Source organism: Furipterus horrens, unplaced genomic scaffold (genome assembly GCF_987537825.1).
Source record: "Furipterus horrens unplaced genomic scaffold, mFurHor1.1.pri manual_scaffold_1, whole genome shotgun sequence".
NCBI lineage: Eukaryota > Metazoa > Chordata > Mammalia > Chiroptera > Furipteridae > Furipterus > Furipterus horrens.
This window is the reverse complement of record NW_028327171.1, coordinates 85,360,172-85,381,036: the sequence shown is the minus strand read 5'-3', so window position 1 is coordinate 85,381,036 and position 20,865 is coordinate 85,360,172. Positions and strand designations below refer to the sequence as shown.

Here is a 20,865-nt window from a genome sequence, read left to right as displayed (position 1 = left end):
ATTCAGTTCAACAGATGAACAGGCAGAGTATACTCATAGGTAGAAAGTAGTGGTTAGAGAAAGTTACTTTGAATAACAGAACTTTTTTTCCCAATAGTTATGCAATTGAGTAACAGCACAATGATCTTTTTCCCCAATCCTTGTACAATTATGTTTTTTTCTTCCCTAGTCTCATCGGTAAGAGAAATACATTGAATAGTATGAAAGACTGATAGGCACAGAAAATATCTGAAATTTTATCTTAGTCCAATGCCCAGATCCCAAAAGCCCAAGACACAAATATGCTAGATCTATATGCAAATGACTTTTTATTATAAAAGGCAAACTGAGGTTTATTTGAACATTCATTCCTATATCCTATATTAATCGGCAGTATAAGTTATATACACAACAAAATTCCATGATTTTAAGTGTGATGTTCAGTGAGTTTTGGTAGATGTATAGTTTGGTAACCACTGCCACAATCAACACACGGAACATTTCTAACATCTCAAAATATTCATTTGTTCCCTTTCACAGTCAATTTCCCAGCCCCAGCCCCAGCCCCTAGCAACCACTGCTCTGCTTTCCATGGTTAAAGTTTTGACCTTTTTAGGTTTGTGTATAATGTAGTTAAAAGTTATACAGTGAGTGCTCTTTTGTGTCTGGCTTCTTTCTCTTGGCACTATGCTTTTTTAATATTCATCCACATCGTTGTGTTTATCGGCAGTCATTCCTTTTTATTACTAAGTAGTATTTTAATATATGGATATAGCACAAGTTCTTTATCCATTCTCCTGCTAATGGGCATTTGTGTTTCTGACTTTTGGCTATTGTGAATAAAGCTGCCATGAAAATTTGAGTGCAAAACATATTTTTGGGGGTAAAGTACTTAGGAATGAGGAACTAGGGTTTTAGAACTAAGAAATACTTGTCTTCTGTGTGTCATTTATCCTGAAAAAAAAGAAAAGAAAAATACAGACATATTCCATAATAAAATTTAATCAGCAGATCTGCTATAAGACGACTGAAGAAGTCATACATTTTCCAGCCCTAAGGACTCACAAACAGTTACATACATACATTCAACATGTTCCAAGATAAAGCTTAATAGTAGGTAGGAAGATATTATTTCTTTCAAACTTCAATATACTATGGATTAAAAAAAGAAGTTCATATTAAGATGTAAACAAGCCATATTAAGAACTTTGTTGTGATTTTCCTCTTAAAAGAAAAATATATTTATAAAATGCCTAGGTCCTTCTCACACTAATAACATTTACATTATGTTTGCTTTAATTAAAGAAGGAAAATGTTTATCACCAAATGAGAAACATTTCCTATATTCATAACATCCCCAGGATTGTTTAAATTTCCATATAGAACTGTCTGGAATAGAACATTTTAAATAAGAGAATCTATGGTTATAAGCTTTCACATTCAAAAGTGTAGAGAATCCCAACATTAACAAATTACAGTTCTACAAAAATCAAAATTATAACTTATATGTTCTTTATTTAAATAACAGTGATGTAGAATTAACAACTACAAGTAATCACTGAATTGTAACATATGCAGAGATTAGGAAAATTTCAAATGTTCTTGAATATCTATCATTATTAAAAAGCAAGTATTGTACAATATTATGATTTCTACAACAACATACATAAATACAAAAAATTATGATTAAAGAAACTTCAGTAAACAAAGTAAAACTTTTACCTTCATTTCAAGTTGCTTTCTAAAATTACTAATAAGCTCAACTTCATTGAATTAATGAAAAGAAATTTATCCCAAGACAGATGTTTGTGGCAGGAACTAAAACTTTAAAAAAGATATAAAATGAAAATAACATGAGAAGCCCCCTGATACAAATTATAATATTCAGTTAGATTCCCTTAACTCAATACAGGAAACCCAAGGTCATATTTTGTAAACTAGTCACATAAAATGACTCTAAAAGCATAAATGAGATTCATATCAACCAGCTGACAAGCTGCCATCCCACCACCACCCCCAACAACATCCAATGGAAACCTGAGGTGCTTAAAATACAATTCTCCTCCTGCCAAGAAGACAGGCTCCAGAGTGAAGGCTGGGGTGCAAGAAACAGGTAAACTAACTGCCACACAGTGGCAACGGTGCCGGCCAGTGGGTTGGGGGCACACATTCTGTGTCCTCAATCCCCAGGAAGGCTGCTTGGCCTGCGTCAGTGCACCCAGTCCCTTGGATGGCGTAGAACTTCCAGAATTTCAGCTTCTTTGGAGTTCTCTGAAGGTGAATGCATGTATTCCCAGCTAGGTACATCCAGACAGAAGCAGAAAATGTAATAATAAAAATAAATGACACACATACGTTTATACTTAGGATAAATGAAAAATAAAATTCTAAAAGAGTAAAAAATGTCTTATACCTCTTCGTCTCCACTGTGCCTAATATGCCCTTTACCCACTAGGCTTTTAAAAAATAATTGTTGCTAAAGAAATAGTTTCTTAATTCTTGAGCTTACTTTGGCTAACACTAATATCCCAGAATCAAAACACACTTTCACCATAACCATGGTATTATAAAGTGTAGAACTGAGATGATCCATAAGCAAACTCTTTTTAGCTTCACACTTACACATTTATTCTGTTACTTTCTATTTATTTCAATAATATTGGTTTGCCTTTTTAAATAAATTTTCTCTCAGAAAAAAAAATAAGAGTATAAAATTAAAGTAAAAATATTTTAGATAATATACACATATGGTAAAAATGGTTAAGCTGTAGTATGAAGTCTGGCAAACACGGATTTAGACCAGGGGTTAGCAAACTTTTCCTACAAAGGGCCACATAATAAATACTTTAGGCTCAGTGGGGTCACATGTGGTCTCTTGCATATTTTTTTGTTTTTAATAAATCCTTAAAAAATGTAAAATCCATTCTTAGCTCAAGGGCTGTACAAAAGCACACCACCAGTGAACCTGAATTTATCCTGCAGCCTTAAGTTTGCAGACCCCTTGGATAGACTCTAAGAAGCTAAAAGGAACCTGCTGCATCAATGCTGTTCAGCGGAGCAAGGGAGTGATTTTTAATATACCCATATCTGCTTGGAATGTGCATTATAATTAGGAGCCCAACCAGGCTGACTACCAGAGGCCTGAAGAACTCATCTCTACTTTTTAATCATAGCTCCTTCTCCACAGTGGCAGGAATACCTGACAGTGATGTGCGCGAGCTTCTAGCCAAGGACATAAGATCCCAAAACAATGGTTAAACAAGGACAGAGCCAATGCCATTGTGCAGGCAGTGACAACCACAAAGGGCACTGATCTTGCAAGGCTACATCTAGATGGCAGAATGACACAAGGCAGACCATCAAAGTCATCGACTAGTTCATTCTTATTCGGACATTTAAACTCATCGAGAAAAGAAGATTCTAGCTCTTGTAAAGCAAACAATAGTAATATTTTTTTTCTGATCTTTTCTACTTTAGTGTCCAGACTGAAGTAGAAAGGCAACAAAGTCAACTGTAGATCTTTATTAATCTAATAGCACCAATGTAAATATATGTCTTTAAAATTCCCCACACAGCCTTGGCCACTGTGGCTCAGTTGGCTGGAGTGCTGTCCAGTAAACCACGGGACTGATTCCCAGTCAGGGCACATGACTAGATTGTGGGCTCGTCCCCAGTCGGGGTACATACAAGAGGCAACCGACTGATGTATCTCTCCCACATTGATGTTTCTCTCTCCCCTTCCCTTCCTTCTCCTATCTCTAAAATCAATATGCATGTCCCCAGGTGAGGGATAAAAATTAAATTAAAAAATAAAATAAAATTCCCCACACAGATTTAATTAATCTTCAGGAAGCTCACAGCAGCATGTGAAGCAAAGAGAGAATGCCAAGCACCTGAAATGGTCTCTCACACTTGCAAACAAGCTTTGTACTCCACACTGGAGAGTAACACATTTCCTCACACGTGCAATAATGTCTAATGAAATTAAATTTAAAAAGCTTATATTCTTCCTAGAAAACAATCAATTAGGGACGGTTAATGTGGTCCCTTGGACCCCATCACCCCCCTATCCTGTCCCTCCCTCTATCCTTTCCCTGCTCTCATACACAAAGCTGCCACTGCTTAAAACACCCAATTTCACTTTCCTTAATTATTTGACTAGGATTTTCTTATAAAGTCAGCAAAGTCAACACCAGCGAAGTCTTTACGTAAGACATTGGCAGTGTAAACATTCCTGTTTGATGGGAGTTAGGGGATTGGAGGTAGGTGAATAATTATTATGATAAGTTATTCTTACCGGGCAGTTAGAGGTAAAGACATCAAGATGCTTTCAATCCTGGATCCCGGAGTAAAGAGGCCAAACTTTGTACCCCGATCATACAGCAGGTTGAATTCGACATATCTGATATAAAGATATCAAATGGTATTAGGGTCAGCTGAGTAAAATCTTTCTTAAGGGTAGCTCAAAATGAATATTTAAATGAAGGGCTTCTTCCCACCAACCCCCATCAGCTGGAATCGGTCCAGGGAACACCAGTCTACACTCAGTTGACTTTTCTCCATCTGGACAGGCATAAATAAAAGGGTATTCTATCCAGCAAACAATAGAATATAGATTTGTCCTCAACACAGAGCAGTTATAAAAGAAGAAGGCTGTTTTCTAATAAATAAAAAGTATGAACACAAAGCTGAGAACTTAAAGGCCCTGCCCGAGTCTGAGACAATTCAGTCAAAGACTTCATGTCACTGCCTGTAACTCACATGCACTAATACAGGGTAAAAATTTTGTAATGAAAAGGTCATGTAGATAACAGCAATCTATTAATATTTACCAACATATTCTAGATATTCTCTTTTATTGAAGTAATAAAATAGCATTAATAAGCAGTAATATAATTCAGTCTTCCTGTGGATTCATGGCAATCAAAATGAAAGGTAGTGGTTGAGTTGCAGTGCTTAATTTTATTTTCTCAGAAAAATATCATTAGCATCAATGTAAACTTGGTTTAGTACAATAGGTTTCCATTAACTACCATAGTCATATCTAAACTGTCTAGCTTAAAAATCTGTGATTGCCTTTTACATCATGGGATCCTTTGTAAAAAGGTCTCTTCTACCCAATTTCAAAAAAAGTAGTAAGTTCTACTACTCAAAAGAATTTAGAGAAGGAACAAACAGTCAACCAGTGCAGAGAGAGGAAACGGGAAACAAGGAAAATGATGAGAGGATCAGAAACCTCTGGGACAGCTATAAGAGATCCAACATACAGGTGATCGGATTGCCAGAGGGCGAAGAAGAAGAACTAGAAATTGAAAAATTAAGTGAAAATATAATAAAGCAGAACTTCCCAAACTTGGGGAAGGAAATAGACTTACAGGTCCAGGAAGCACAGAGAGTTCCAAAACAACTGGACCCAGGGAGAACCACTCCAAGACACATTATAATAAAATGTCAAAAGTTAAAGATAAAGAGAGACTCTTAAAAGCAGCAAGAGAGAAGAAAAGAATCATGTACAAAGGGGTCCCAATTAGACTATCAGCTGACTTCTCAAGGGAGACCCTGCAGGCAAGAAGGGACCGGCAAGAAATATTCAAAGTAATGAAAATCCAAAACCTACAGCCACGAATACTTTATCCAGCGAAGCTGTCATTCAGAACAGAAGGGCAGAGAAAGTGTTTCCGGGACAAAATAAAACTGAAAGAGTTCATTAGATCCAAACCACTGTTATATGAGATGTTAAAAGGACTGGTTTAGAAAAAGGAGGATCAAAACTATGAACACTAAAGTGAAAACTGCATCACAAGAAACAACAACAGAAGCTAGGGAATTGAAACAAAGGCAAACTAAATAGGCAATGAGAGTGGAAAAAGAACTATAGGTATGGGGAACATATTGGGGGGAAGTCAGCAGGGAAGGGGAAGGGGGAGAGGGAGGGAGATGGTATAGGAATTAAGAAACATCGTAGGAGGGAATGGAATAGACAGAGAGAGGTTGAGAAGAACTATATGCACAACCAATGGACATGGACTAAAAGGGGCGGGACAAGGGGAGGGAGGGGGGGCACCGGGTGGAGGGGAGCAGAGGGAAGGGAAATTGGAACAAATGTAACACTGTAATCAATAAAACACATTAAAAAAAAAACAACAAAAAGAAAAGAATTTAGAACTATCCATAAATCTAAAAATGCCAATAAATAGTACCCCTTTTAGATAATTTCTCACTTAGTCAGAAACTACTCTCTTAATCTAAACTTCTTCAGATATCCTTTTTTTCCATTGGTTACTGCTTTGATTACACATAAAAGAAAATACCTTCTAGAATCCTGGAATACTTCAACATTTTTAGACAGTACTCTTGTGTGTGGAAACTTGCCAAAGGCTCTCAGAAAATTTAAATAAATTATATCTATGAATCTCTTTCTTGTCCTCACCATTTATTTACCGCTGACTGAATTTTGCATACTAATAACTATTTAATACCTTATGCTATATAAGGTATTAGTTATTAGTATGCAAAATGTATTTTAAGTGAATCTTATTACTATACAAAATATAATTTTTTTTGAAAAGGTGAGATTTATTTTTAAATGTAAATATCCATGTACATTGTGGTATGTTATTAAAATTTTATTTTGAATTGATTTAACATGTCCTCTCTTAGAGGTGAGAGCCAGGCCTGGATTAAATGGGACTTTTTTATTTTAGGTTTTATTTTTTTCTATTATAGTTGTCCCACTTTTTCTCCCATTGCTCCCCCCAAAATATAATTTAGTATGCAAAATATAATTTAAGTGAATCTTAACTTCTTCCTCTCTAAGACCACAGAAGAGAATTCCAGTCTCTCAGCCCTTTTCCACCCCAGCCAGATATTACCTTTCTGAAACATGGTATTTAAGGAATGGCTGTGGTTCTCTAATTTGTATTGATGTTTTTATCAAAGACCCTTGTAAGGAGCTCCCTAAATAAGCTTTCTGTAGGATCCCCTGCTGCCTTCCTTTTTTGAGTGAATGATGCCCCTTTCCCTACATTAGCCTCTCTGACTCCTGCCAGGTTTCACTTAGATCTGATCTTCCTGATTTTTTCCATATATTAATCCTGAGGTACCTGTGGACTATGAATTTGAACCATTCCCTTCAATTTAACTAATGCTTAAATTTTATGCTGTTTCCCTTTCCCCAAAACACAACAAAACAACCGTAAGTTAAAGATCTTTAGTTTCTGCTCTCCTATGAAAAAAAACAAAACAAAACAAAATCGACTATAACACTTTAATTGAAGTTCAAAGTCTAGGGAGAGAATAATAGTAACAGAGGACAAGAGACTAAATGAGTTTGCAAAAAAAAGACTAAAGTCAAAAGCAAAGCAATCTGACCACTGCAGGGAAACTTTCTGGAGTGGAGGGGGTGGGGAAGAGGGATCTCTGAAGGAACAGATAGGGCTGTAAATGCCTGTAAGAAAGTGAAGTGAAGACAGAGCTGATAACTGCAGTGAAGAGCGGGTAATCTTTAGCCCCAGAGCTCACTGCCATCTTTAGGCCCAGAGATAAGGGCAGCAGAAGGAGGCTCTCCTTGGACAGTCACCACAACACCACGGAAAATTAATCTAACACCCTACATTTCTACCTCAAAGAAACAGACAACATGCAAAGATATTTACAAATGGAACTTCAAAATGTCTTGTCATTAAATAATGAAAGAAAAAACATTATTCCTTTGAAAAGTTTTAAAGGCTTCACCTCATTACTATTCACAAAACCTGCCAGCTTTGCATATGAAATCTTATGCAAAACTAGAACTTTGTACTTTCCACAGCATTACTTTTTCTATATTTATCCTCTTAGGTATACCTTCCCCATTAAACTGTGAGCTTGTTCTCACAGGTCCACCTTTGTAGCCAGCAAAGAGCCTAGCTCTAGGGGTGCATGAAAAATGTCAAATGAAAAAGGGGAAGTAAATGTGTATTTGAGAAATCATAGGAACAACAACAAGCATGTTCCAAAGCAGATGCACTGTTTAAGAAGTTTCTAAGAAGAAAAGTTAATCAACTCTCATTTTCAAGTTTATAAATGGGGACCCAAAAAGCACAGACAGTTATAAGGAAGGATAAACACAAATATTTATCTTTAGACTGGGAACATTATTTAAGTTGACCTTTTCCAAGCACTAGTCTTACACGACTAACTCCTTAAGTACCCGAAGTGTCATATGCCTGAGACAGAATGAACTCAAATGAGAAAATCCGTTTTACAGCCACGGGCCAGTAATATATGTGCAATGAAGACAGCACAGAGAAACATATGTGAGCTTGAAGAGTGGATAATTTGGAGCTGAGTCACAAGTATACTCCTGTGAAGATAATTTCATGATGATCACCCGAGTGAGCTCACCAAGCTCTATGCACAGAGCAGGGAGGCTAAGGTGAGTATCAGGATAAGAAACACAAGCCTGCTTCAGCCACTTCCTTCATGAAGGGGAAAGACTGCAGTTTTGAAGTCATAATAACCTGGTTCCACACCTGGGATCTTTTACTTACCAGCTGTGTAATCTTGGGCAAGGACCTTGCCGTTCTAAATGAGTAGTTTTATTGTCTAGAAAATGATAATGATTGGGTTTGTGGAAAAAATTAGATGCAAACTGATGCATATATTGGTTGGCACATAGTAAGGGCTCCATAATTAGTAAATATTATTAAGTGTAAATAATTTCTAAAACGATTATTTTCATTAAAACAACTTCCACAAAACCTTAATGATGAATGGGAAAAAAGGCGTGATTCCAAATTTAAAAAGTAACAAAAACCTTAAATGATACCCATTATCTTGGCATAAGGCTGCAGGGAATTGCTAGAAGACTACCTAAAAGAAATCAGCTGAATTAAATTCAGCAAGGATTTACTACATGCCTACTATGGATCTCTGATGTATAGACAAATGAAATAACACTTGCTCTTTCTGTAATACTGTTTTACAGAATGGTTTTTTATTTGTTTATTATTCATCTACTTATGAAAAGAAATTGGGATGAGTACTAACACAATGCTGGCAAAGTATCTGCCCAAGACCACACACCACCCACTACTAAAGCTGTTCCACCTCCCCCCCAGTTACACAACGAGATGGTCTATTCCCCTTTCACTCACTCACCGTCCTCTCCGGAGCTGCTGCCACAGCTTCTCCTGGGGGGTGAATGAGTCATCACAGTGCTTTTTCACAAGGGGAATATATGAAGGAATGACAGCCTGGGCACAGCTCTGCACAAAGTGAAACACCTCCTCCTTGGATGGAGAGTCAAGGTCATCGAAAAAGATACCCCCGATTCCCCTCCGCTCCCCACGATGGGCTATGAAAAAGTAATCATCACACCTGGAAAACAGAGCAAGGCCAAATCAGGGATCAAAGCGAAAAAAATCAATGTGCGTGTTTCAACTTAGAGCATTATCCTTGACTAATGCCAGCAGTGTCCTCACTCTGTGCCCAACTACGAAAGTGAAACTAGGGCTTTAGAGAGCTCTCCTGCAGTTAGCACCAATGTAGAGTATGCTTTTACTTTTATCTACAAAGCAAACAGGCAATTTAATACATGTCTATCTAAAGCATAGGACTCTCTCAGACCTTCAGCGAGAAGAGAAACAAAGAGCCCAGTATTAATGCTGAGTTTCTGGAAACAAGTGATGCTGCAGCCCTCAGAAGCTTTGCTGCTTTTGAAGAAGGCAGGACAGGAATCTTCTATCAACAAGACCAAACCAGGCCTGTGACTGGGCACCAAACCCTGAGCTCTCTGAATCGGTTCTTTCTTCACCAAAGGATGGTGTAATAGATCATCTGTAAGGTCTCTTTTAGCAATAAAATTTGATGACTCGATAGCATGCATGACTGAGAGAAGGGATGTTGGAAGGAAACGTTCAGAGCATCAGAGTCTTCCAGCATATTAAAGGTTACCCCTGTGAGCCAGCACACGAAACTATCGATCTGTTCTCAAGTCTTTCCCCTTCTGTTGTTCCTAAAGAACCTTCCCTAAGAAGTCATTTCCTAAATGTTAAATTTGTAGAATAGTTTACATTGTGGAAATAGCTCTTTTGGTGATCTCTGTAGAATAAGGGTCTCTAAATGGAAAAGCCTGTACAAGAAAAAACTAAAAGCTATTTAAAAGTTTCTTAAAAATAGCTTTAATAGCTTAATCAAAAAGAGGCAGCAGATATAAATGCCCGCAACTGCTGCATTGGTACAAGTCACCTGAACTGTGACCTGCTGGCTTTCCTTTACGTGCACATTGCGTTAGCATAGTTAAAGGACAACCCAAGCAAGGTTGTGAAGTCAGCTTTAACCAAATCACATTATTTTAAAATCCCTCTTCATGAAATTATGAAATTTAAAAAAAATTTGTTAAATACTTACACTAAAAAGTGCTTTTTAACTAGCCTGCATCCTGGATATTAACTAATATGATCCAGATAAAATGACAAAAAGAGAAAACAAAAAAAACAGAATGTCCTCCGCCTGGAATGATGCTGATTTGTGGGAGAAAAAATACCCTTCATCTTACATCTGTGCACCTATGGATGTGCAGTTTTCAGTGGCAACGTCAAATGAAAAGAATGTCTTATCTTTCTGAGGATTTTACAGTTGAACTCCATGCTCTTACATAGAGAACATCAAGATTCCACAATTATTAGCTATAAAAACAAAGAAAAAAAAACTTTCTGTTCTTTTTTCAAGAATGCCAATTAGCTCTAAGCAGTTCAAGTGCTTTTGTTCCAAACGATTTATGCCTAGACTCCATTTCACATCTACCAAACACCCTAGGTCTCCTCACAACTCATTTGTTTTTCTTTTCGTTATAGAATTTCGTTCACAAAGTGTCCAATTCCACCTTTCTCCTAGCCCCAAACCTCTGGTGCACGTGCATCTGTTCCCAGCAGCCTTCCGACCTCTCCTGGGCCCTCACACATTCCCATAGCAATAAAAAGACAAGTCTCATCTAGGATGGGACCATCCCATCATAGTATTAAAAAGCCTTGGACTCTCAAGCATAAATCACCTTAAAGCTTATATTCTAAATCATTTGGAATCAAACAAGATGCTGCTACCCACTTTTTATTGCAGACATTCAAATATTCCTAAGTAAATAACTTAAGAAAACCACTTAAAACTAGTGTCCCACTTCTGATGGGCAAAGAAAACAGTTCAACCTTCATTAGCTAAAAAAGTTATTTAATGAGGAACAGAAAATACTTTAGGTATCATGACAAGTTCAGTAGCTTTACCTACCACTTTTTAAATTTAGGGTAGAGATCTGGGCTGTGCTGGTCACAAGCCTCCTTTAGAGTTCTGTGAAAATGGACAGCGTCCTCTTGATTCAGGTATGTTGGAGTAAGGTCACATCCACCACCAAACCACCACTGCTTGTTACCTACCGAATCAAGACATGTAAATGTGATTTGGACTCTGGACTTTGAGATGCAGCGCACTACTCACCGTACCAGCAAACTTAATTTACCGGCTTACTTTATTAAGCCTGAAATGGGTGACAACAAAGACAAAACAAAACTGAATTTAGTTCTGAAGGACCAGTAAGGCCTAGGCAGGAAAAAATAGAAAGTAGGAAATTAAAAAGTGAGAGTAGAACCAAGCAAGGAAATGGTAACCGCAGGGAAGGGAATGATCAAACACCACACAGGTGGACCAGGCAGTGGGTTTCAACTCTGGCTGCATAGTAAAATCACATGAGAAGCTTAAAATGCCTCTGCTAGGTCACAGTAAAAAAACAAAACAAAACAAAACAAAAAAACGTAAATCCCTGGCCCAGGCATCTATAGTGTATTAAAAAAAAAAAAAAAAAAAAAAACACTGCCACCCCTAGAAAGTGGGAAAACGCTTGCTGAGGGAGACAACTTACCATCTGAGAATAACTACTTCATGTGCTTAGTTAGGTTTACGGGTAGTCAGTACCAGTTATCAATTTTTAAACATTAAAAGGTTGAACCAAAGTGGCTTCAAAATGAAAAGTTAGATACATTGAATCTAAATGCCATCACCTGCAGAGACACCAAGAGGAGAAGCATGGCACTGCACAGATGCTCTGACAGGTGACAGGAGCTGGCCCAGCTAATGGGGGACCTAGGCGGGAACTACCTGTGCATAATGAGGCAGGATCAACTGCACCAAATCTCATAAAGCACCGGTGACTCACAAGGCTATGCATGTGGAAGGTACTTTCCAAAAGCAAGTTCTCAATTTCAACTTAACCTTGCACATGAGGTCTTCCTTTGGGTGTAATGATTTCATATTTGTAAAGATCCTGTGTGCACTTTAAGTTCAAGTTCATTAAATCATTCCTTCTGTGTTGAAGGGAATATGGAGGAAGTCAGATTCCAGCCTATACCATTTTCACTTTTCATGGTCAGTGCATAATAATTACCAGTTCCAAGGAATAAGCCTGAAAAAACCTAGTTAAAATTGTATTTATTCTTTCCCGTTAGTAGATATTAGGCCTTCCAACCTGTTTTAAAATATACATTTAAAAAAAAAACCGAAACATAAAATACACATTTTGCACAGTAATATTTTCCACAGCTCCAGATACACTTACCATCAGCTTCTTCTACTTCAAAGTATCTGTAGTTGAAATGGATAGTAGGAGCATGAGGATTCTTGGGGTGGATAACGGAGCTCACACCCATAGCAGAAAATGGCAATTTACCTGGAAAGTAAAACACATAGTGAGCTGCACTCAATCACCTGGCTTGATACAAAGTAACTCCAACATGGTTTCTGGATCAATTTTCAAAAGCTGCTTTTTAATTTGTCTCTTAAAATATAAATTTGAAAAGTAACTATGAACATGCTTATGGAGCATATACACCCAAATGGCTTTTTACAGAAGCAATATTCATTTTATAAATAAAACGTGTGGGGAAAAATGTTTTGCAGCAACTATTAAAGGCTGTGGAGACTGGTTTACCATCTTTAGTCTTCAGATTTTTTCCTCTGCTTCTCATTTGCTTTGCTGCTTCCTCAGAAAGATTTCCATGAACGACAGAAATGCTCACCCCGGCCTTTTCAAAAACACGCCCATCTTGAAGTACACAGCTGATGCCACCACCTCCTGATTATAGAAATGTAAAATGAGAATGAAAAATTGAAAGCAAAGTGCAAAATTGTAAACAACTCTTGCATGAGGTGGTGGGATTGGGAGTTATTTTCCTCCTGTATTTTCTATAATTTCTGTGTATTTACAATTTTCAGGTGCAATAAAATTAGATAATTGGCTTAGTTTTATGACATTTGTTACTGATCGTAGGCAAATATAATCTCCCCAAATAACCACACTACATATTTCTACATTTTTCTGTTGTCATCTAAAATCAATCACTGGAACATCTTCCCTTCAAATACTACTGCTTTGGTTGTGATATAGGAGAGAAAGCTAAGGTTAAAAACAGATATAGGTATACTTGAAAACTGTTGTATTATTACTGAATTAAAGAGCCCCATATTGTTTCAACTGTTTTTTTCTCAGTGTGCTGTTTGCCTTTTAGTTTTGTTTGCAGTCAACTGAAAAACAGTAAATATTTGATCACGTAAGGGATTTGGAACTTTAAATTGAGTGAGAGACATAGTGACATTTAGGTATATAAGTGATATCATTAGTAGTGGGTCTGTTTGTTTTTTAAGACACTAGAGGTACCACAAGATCAACTGTTTCATAAAGGTTCGTGTTTGGCTTGTTTTATTTCTAAGAGATTTTCAAGCTGGATGAGACATAAGATGATCCAGTACAACTCCTGTATATTTCAAATTAAGAAAACTGAGGAACAGAAAGGCAAAGACCCTCTCCAGGAACACACAACTGGCGAGTGGCCCAAACAATGTCTCAGTGCTTTCTATTGGGTTGACCAAAAAGTCTGTTACCTTTTTTTCTGTAAAATAAAAGACACATTTTTCATTTTCATCAATAACTACTGATGTGGATATTTTGAGTATGTTGGCTATCTCCCACTATTAGCTTCTAGTGGGTAGAGGCCAGGGGTGCTGCTAAACATCTTCCACTGCATGAGACAGCCCCACAGCAAAGTATTATTTGGCCAAAGTATCAATAGTACCAAGAAACTTCGCAAACCACTTTTGACATGTTATATCAGTCACAGCACCTTCTCCATACACTGCACAAATCCTTTTATTTTTTTTTTTTTTGCATTTTAGTTGTGTTTTAACCTTTCTTGGACTAAAAAGCACAATACGTTGAAAATATTGTGTATATTCTTCCATCTTCAATGTTAAAATGGCGACACAAAAATTTACCAATTTTGATGTTTTTTTTAATGTATGCTGATATGACAGCTGTCACAATACAATCTAACAAAATTTTTTCGAATGAAGTTAAAGACAACTGAGCACTACTAGAGCTATCATACGGGAAAAAACGTAAGGGACTTTTTGGCCAATCCAATATGTATCAGACAATATTGTAAACACTTGACATTTATTTATCTCATTTGATCCTTATAATACCCTCATATGTTATTTCTAATCTTGCTTCATAGCTGAGGAAACAGAGGCACACAAAAAATTTAACTTCTGAAGGTCACACAGCTAGTCTAGTACTTGAGGTTTTATGTCCTGGTTCAGTGGTCTTCACTTGAAAACACCGCACGATGGAAAACCAGGTTAAACGTCACTTAATATAAATATGGCAGTATCAAAGCCCGAAACCAGCTGATGAGAAGTTGCTGTAGAAAAGTAAGAAATCCTTCAAATGTAGGTCCAAGATGTGGGGTTTCACTGTATAGGTAATAAAATGGTCATGAATATATAAGAACTGGGTTGCAATACTGAGGTATTTGTCATTGGAAGGAAAGACTACCCTGGCAGGAAACAGACTGGTGCATTTCATAGAACTACTGACAAACCAAATATTTCTTGTGCCATTTCGGAAACCGACAGAATGACACCCTTGGCTGGAGGAGTCTGGCTGACGCTTAGCAAAGAGGAACCAAGTTTCTCCTTCCTTCTTCAAAGGAATGGAAGGTACCACCAAGAGAAAGAAATGAACTACGGGGGAAATCTAAGCTCGGGTGCAAATTTGGACATCCACACTTGCTGGCTAAAATAACCTAAGACTTCTACGAAAAACGTCATTTTATAACTGCAAAGATTTTGAAATGTCCAGTACTAGAGTGACGGCAGACCTGGTTCCACACCTGCATGCAGGCTGAAGACCCCTTCAGTGTCCATCTTTTGAACGGTGTCCCTTTTCATCTAGCAGACACCCTTATCCTACTCCCGCCCCCTACTCTGAGTCATTTTCTGCTGGCAACCTACAGCCCGACCCCTTTTGCCCATCTTCCCCTCCCGCTACGCGCCGACCTCCTCACCTTCCTTCCTCTCCCACCGGTCCACGGAGAAGCTGGCGCCTCCGTCCACCTGTGCCAGCGCTCGGCACACCTGGGCCTGGGTCTCCAGGATCAGTAGCTCCATCTTGGTCTTCATGTCGCCCGGCCTCCTCCGCAGCTCGCGCAAGTCTGTCACAGGCGAGGCCATGAAGCAGCTACAACGACGGGTCAGCTCGTCCTCTTCCTCCGGCCTCCCGGACGAGGGGCTCCGCGTCCCCGAGGTCTTGGGCACCATCTCGGCTTGCCCTACGTGTCCAAAGGCGGCGGCGGCTAGCCCTGCCAGCCCCGCCAGCACCGCGGCCAGCCGGGTCCCCCGCCGGGAGCCGCCTCCGGCCGTCGCGCCGTGCCACAAGCAGCGGCTCTGCTCCGTGCGGGCCGTGCCAGGGGGCGGGCAGAGGTGTCTGGTTGTGCAGGGTCTGAACCATGGGCGCAGCTCTCCGCAGCCGCCACGCGCCACGCGCCAGCAGGGGCCCGCGGTCAGCCTGCCCAAGTGCAAGGCCATGCTCCCGCGCTGTCACCCTGGGCAGTGCCCGAGTCCGGGAGATCGGCCCCTGAGCGCCCCCGGGAGTCCCGAAGCCAACAAGCCGCGACGGGACAGGGAAGTTTTCGGCCAAGAAGAGGTACTACCTTGCCCGGCTCTCGAGCGGCGAGCAGTGACTGGCGGGCGGTGGCTGGCGAGCGGGGGATTCTGGGAACTGTAGTTCAGCCCCTATCGCCGCCTGCAGGAGTGCGCCGGGAACAGATAAAAAATCCACCTTGCCCACAAGGGTGTGTTGGACGGAAAAAAGCTGGGGCGCGGAAGGCGCCAGAGCACAGTGGGAGTGCAGGCGGAGATAAAAGAGGCTTTCTTGTAAATTACAGCCCTAGTATGCTGTTTAATCCACGACAGGACGAAAACAAAGTAGGGCTGGACACCGAGGAGTGACTCGTACAGAAATATGATTCGAGACCCCGGCCCTACCTATATTTTCAAACAGGGTTGCAAATCCTGACTCTTCTCTAGGGAAGGCCGCTTCGTTCCTCGGTCCCTGGTTCTAGTCCTGTAGAGCTAGTGAAACTTGTGGGATTGGTGGGGGCGAAGCCTGGGAAATTTCTTGCCTACAGGAGACTTTCTAAAGGAAGTCTGAAAAAGACTGTGAAAGGTTCCTAAGAATTCCTAGGAAAATACTTCCTGGAATCAATTTACTATCACAGTTCTATCATTAAAATATTCCCAGGCCTTGTTCCTAGAGTGGTGCCCACTTGATTAGAGATAGGAAAACAAAGTGGCTGTTTTACTAGACCAGCATAAAATTCATAGCCTAGTGTGTTTGGGTGATCAAGGAATAAGAGATTTAAAAATATTTATCATCATCCTGCAGTTGTAGGATGCTGCCAATGATTTCTCAGGTTTAGTACTTCCAACAACTCCTGTAAACTAGGCAGAAAAAACATTCACACTCCCTTAACCCCCACCCCACCCCAAACACACATATACACACACATAAAGAGAAGAAAGGAAGCTAACATAGATCTGATGGACAGACTTTTTGTGTTCCTGTAAACATAACACAGTTCCATGTTGTCTGGAGGTAAAAGTGTAAGAATGATTGTCCTGGGCTAATTGGTCCCTAAGTCTCCAAGATGATTTTAATTTCTTTTTTTAAATATTGTATTTTTAGAGAGAGGAGAAGGGAAGGAGAAAGAGAGGGTGGGTGTGCCCTGACCAAGAATCCAACTGGTGACCTTTCACTGCCAACAACACCCAACCAACAGAGCCATTCAGGTCAGGGCTGATTTTAATTTCTAGTAGTAGATATTTAAGCCACTGGTGGTGGTTTCTACAGTTTTTTCTTAGCAGTTAGATGCAGTGATAGAACTTCAACAGCTATGCGCAGATCGATTGTTTGAGGCAGTGTAGTTGGTCTATCTACAACCTCATCATGTGGACATGATGTTTGTTGCGTGGGCTAACCTAACCTGATTGATGAAAAGTAAAGATCTGCACTGAAAAGCGAATAAACTACCCACAAAGTTAGTGAAAGATAAGCAGGCACGGGCCCTTTTGAACATTTGCCTAGTCAGATAGGCTGGTATTGAGCCAATTGTGTACTGGTCTCCAGGTTTCCATCCTTCCCCATCTTTACCCTCTCTATGCAAAGGGCCTCTCTCCTTTTCTCCCCTGGTTTCCAGCACTCCCTACCTTCACCTTAGATTGCTATGTTTTAAAAAAAGACCTTAACAAACCTGGTTAGTGTGAGTTTAAATCACACTTCCTGGGGGTTCGAATTGTCTACAGGAAGGACACTTGTATTCCAGCCTGATTGTCAGTGGAGAGTAAAAGAGATCCCCCAGTGAAGCAATTTTAGGCATCAGAAAGCTAGTGGGGACTAATACAAAGTTTACAATATATTGTAAAACATAATGTGTAATGTAGGGGTTCTCATCGATTTTTGAATCCATTTTCCTACAATGCTTTATATTCTATGTGACCCTACCAGCCAAAAAGAATCCAAGTAGCCTTATACACACTCAGGAGGTATAGGAATATTAAGTATTATTTTTCAAACTACATACACTTCTCAGAATCCTTATAAACTTTACCCTCCTCTATTTTCCAGAGCCCTGTTGAACATAACTGACTTTGGGCCTGCTGATGGTATATTAATCTGCTATTTTCCAACGAGAATTCAAAGGAACTCTGACATCCCTCTGACAGTTTTACTGCCTTCTAAACACACGTGTGTACACACATACACACCTATAATTCCCTCTAGTTTTATTGAGTTGTACTGTTTTCACCAATTCTCAAATTTTGAAAGTCAGTCTTAAGAAATATTTTATCACAGTGACTCAGTTCAGTTACTTTTGGCTAGATACAGAAACTCAGGTTAATTATGAACAAAGTATTGCCAAACAGATATGTTTACCTTGACACTTTTCTGCCAATTTATTAGAAATTTTAATGAGGGTGGTGAATTCTAATGAAGTAATTTTAAAATTAACTTTTCATAGATATATATATATATACCACCCAAATGTCTAGAAATGTTTTATAAAAGAGAGTCTTTGTAGGTCCCTTAAGTCTTTTGCCTTCTCCACCTTTAGCCCCCCCTCCCCCTAATAATTTTTCCCTATCATAATATGTATGTGGTATAAGGAGTTCCAGCAACCATATTGTAACCAAGATTATGAAAGTCCCATGAAAAAGTTTGTAAAGCAGTAAGATAGAAGGAGGCTGGGACCTGATGACAACCTTGAGCAGATGCACCAGACCTGGGCTGCCTACCTTTGGAGTTCTTATTATATGGGAAAAAAATAAATTAAAGTACTGTTTATCAGGTTTTCTTTTACTTGCAACTTAAGTCTTCCTAATACTCTAATTATTCCATCTTGATTCAGATGCCCACCCTAGAACCAATAAACAATGGCCAGGGGTAGGGGATGGATGGACCATGTTAGAACATGGGAACCTTTCACTATAATTTGCGTTCAGAGGGTGGGTGGTGAATGTGGAATGTCATTTCTAAGAAGCGGGAAATGTGGCGAGCAGACAAGTCCACAGGTGCCCGCTATCAAGAGAAATTTTTAAAGATGATTATAGAGTATTGAACCTGTGGATCTAAGGTTAACGGAAATATGTAATTCAGAAAGAAGAACTAAATATATAGGGGGAACAAGAGGTAATCAATATAACCCAAATAGTTATTAAAAATTATTCTCACCAAACAGCCAAAAGCTCTCCAGTTGTCCATTTGTCTGGATACAAGAGTTTCCTGGCCACCTACGCATTTAGTGTACAATGATCTCAACATCCATTCTAGGAGAACTAAGAATGTCATAGGTAAATTGAAAAGGGGGGAGTGTCATTTAAGAAAATGTTGGGAATAAGGTGTTGGGATACATGCAGGTGTCCCTTCTGTTATGCAATCAAAGAACAATAAGCTTTGGGCTACTGTTGAGAGTAGTCTTCATCAGACAACAATAAAAAAGACATGTAGCATTGCTTCTGAGTACCTGTCACCATAATGATTTCATGGCACTTAACAACCAGTGGTATTTGTAGAAGAGATGAAAAGCGGCTTTTACTCATGTCATGGTGAATTCATCTCATCTGGTGGACTAGAATACTCTTTGGGAAAATACATACACATTTAAAACCTTTTAACGTAAACCCATATAAACATCTTTATAAACTTAGAAGTCCAAAATCAGTTCAATTTGTTTTCTGTATCTATCTAGAGTGACCTTTTCTCCCATGTCCAACTGTTTAACTGGCACCAGGACCTGCTTCTAGAAGTGATGAGATTGATTGAATGCAGAAGGAAGGAAAAGCACATATTTGACCTAGAGGTGCTGGTGGGCTCTATAAATCAAAATGTGGGTCCTGAGAGGGCTGAGGGTTGAAAGGGGAAATATGTGAGATACCCACAGCTGGAATGATGAAAAGTACAAGGAAGAACTTTTAGAACAAAATGATAAAGGGCTCAAATTCAGAAGACAGGGCACCAGAGACATTTAGTTAGGGACGAGGGAAACAAGAAGTCTTAGGACCTTTGGTGCTATGTCACAGAAGCATGGGGGAAGATGGTATCAAGGAGGATAGTGTGGTCAGTAACTAGAGAGCTACATTCTCTGATCAGAGAACCTACGTGCCGACTACAGGACACTGGAAATTAGGAAGTCACTGGCTACCTTTGACACAAGAGCTTTAGAAACCTGAAAGAGGTGGCAGCTAAATTCAAATTGACAGAGCATATAGAACAGTAGTAGCTCAGGTTGGGTCATTACAAGATTGTTCTTTTTTTTCAAGGTGGAAGACTTGAGCATGTTTTCATTTTTGTTTTATTTTATTTTATTTTTGTGGTAAGGAGTAAAGAAAACAGAGAGAAGTTAAAAAGGTAAGAATATGCAATGCACCACTAGGAGACCCCATAGCCAGACTTAAGATTTGTTTCTTTATTTCTCTTCTCACATTGAACCATTCAGCTTCTATTTAGAGAGCACAAAGGTCAAGGGGAATGGGAATGAGGACTGGGGCAAAGTATTAAATATGTCTGGCCCAAATGTGTATATGTATGTACCTTCAAGGGACCTGGCTTTCTTGCTCCAAATATTGCCCGACCTTTACTCTCATCCTAACCAGAACCCAGGCAGCCTTAATGTCCTAGCCTCAACTATAATCAAAGGGTTATGAGAACTTTTGGAGACATACTAGTCTTGGTCAAACTGATATTTATTTAGCATTGCCTATGTGCTGTGTTCATAACAACCCAAAATAGATAGGACCACTATTATTCCCCTGATGTGTTGGATCAGGAAACTGAAGCTTAGGCTTAGGGGTTTGAGAGAGACTCTGGGTCCCCCAGAGTGGATGAAGAAACTACTCAGACACTCTCCATCTGAGGAAGGAAGGGAGGGGGTTTTCTCTAGTGGAAAATCGCCCCCGTTTCTTTATTAGCCAGGGTTTTTATCCACTTTCCTCATGCGGAAGTACTTAAGGAAAATGTGCAGCACT

At 39.3% G+C, this 20,865-nt stretch overlaps 1 protein-coding gene across 2 annotated transcripts; it reads right to left on the bottom strand.

The window, feature by feature from the left end:
• Window positions 1–291: 291 nt before the first annotated feature.
• On the bottom strand, window positions 292–16,051 carry CPOX (coproporphyrinogen oxidase). 2 transcript variants are annotated; one of them, XR_016511104.1, is made up of 8 exons: window positions 15,351–16,051; window positions 12,938–13,081; window positions 12,566–12,676; window positions 11,245–11,386; window positions 9,121–9,339; window positions 4,277–4,381; window positions 1,702–2,276; window positions 292–933 (listed from the first exon to the last, which is right to left on the bottom strand). XR_016511104.1 is itself a non-coding variant. In XM_090276173.1 (7 exons), exons 1-7 carry the CDS (start codon window positions 15,868–15,870, stop codon window positions 2,189–2,191), a joined length of 1,329 nt encoding a protein of 442 aa, XP_090132299.1. In that variant the 5' UTR covers window positions 15,871–16,051; the 3' UTR covers window positions 292–2,188. The 2 variants fall into 2 exon arrangements, 1 of the variants encoding a protein (XP_090132299.1); XM_090276173.1 differs by having other exon boundaries at window positions 292–2,276.
• Between the last annotated feature and the right edge of the window lie 4,814 nt (window positions 16,052–20,865).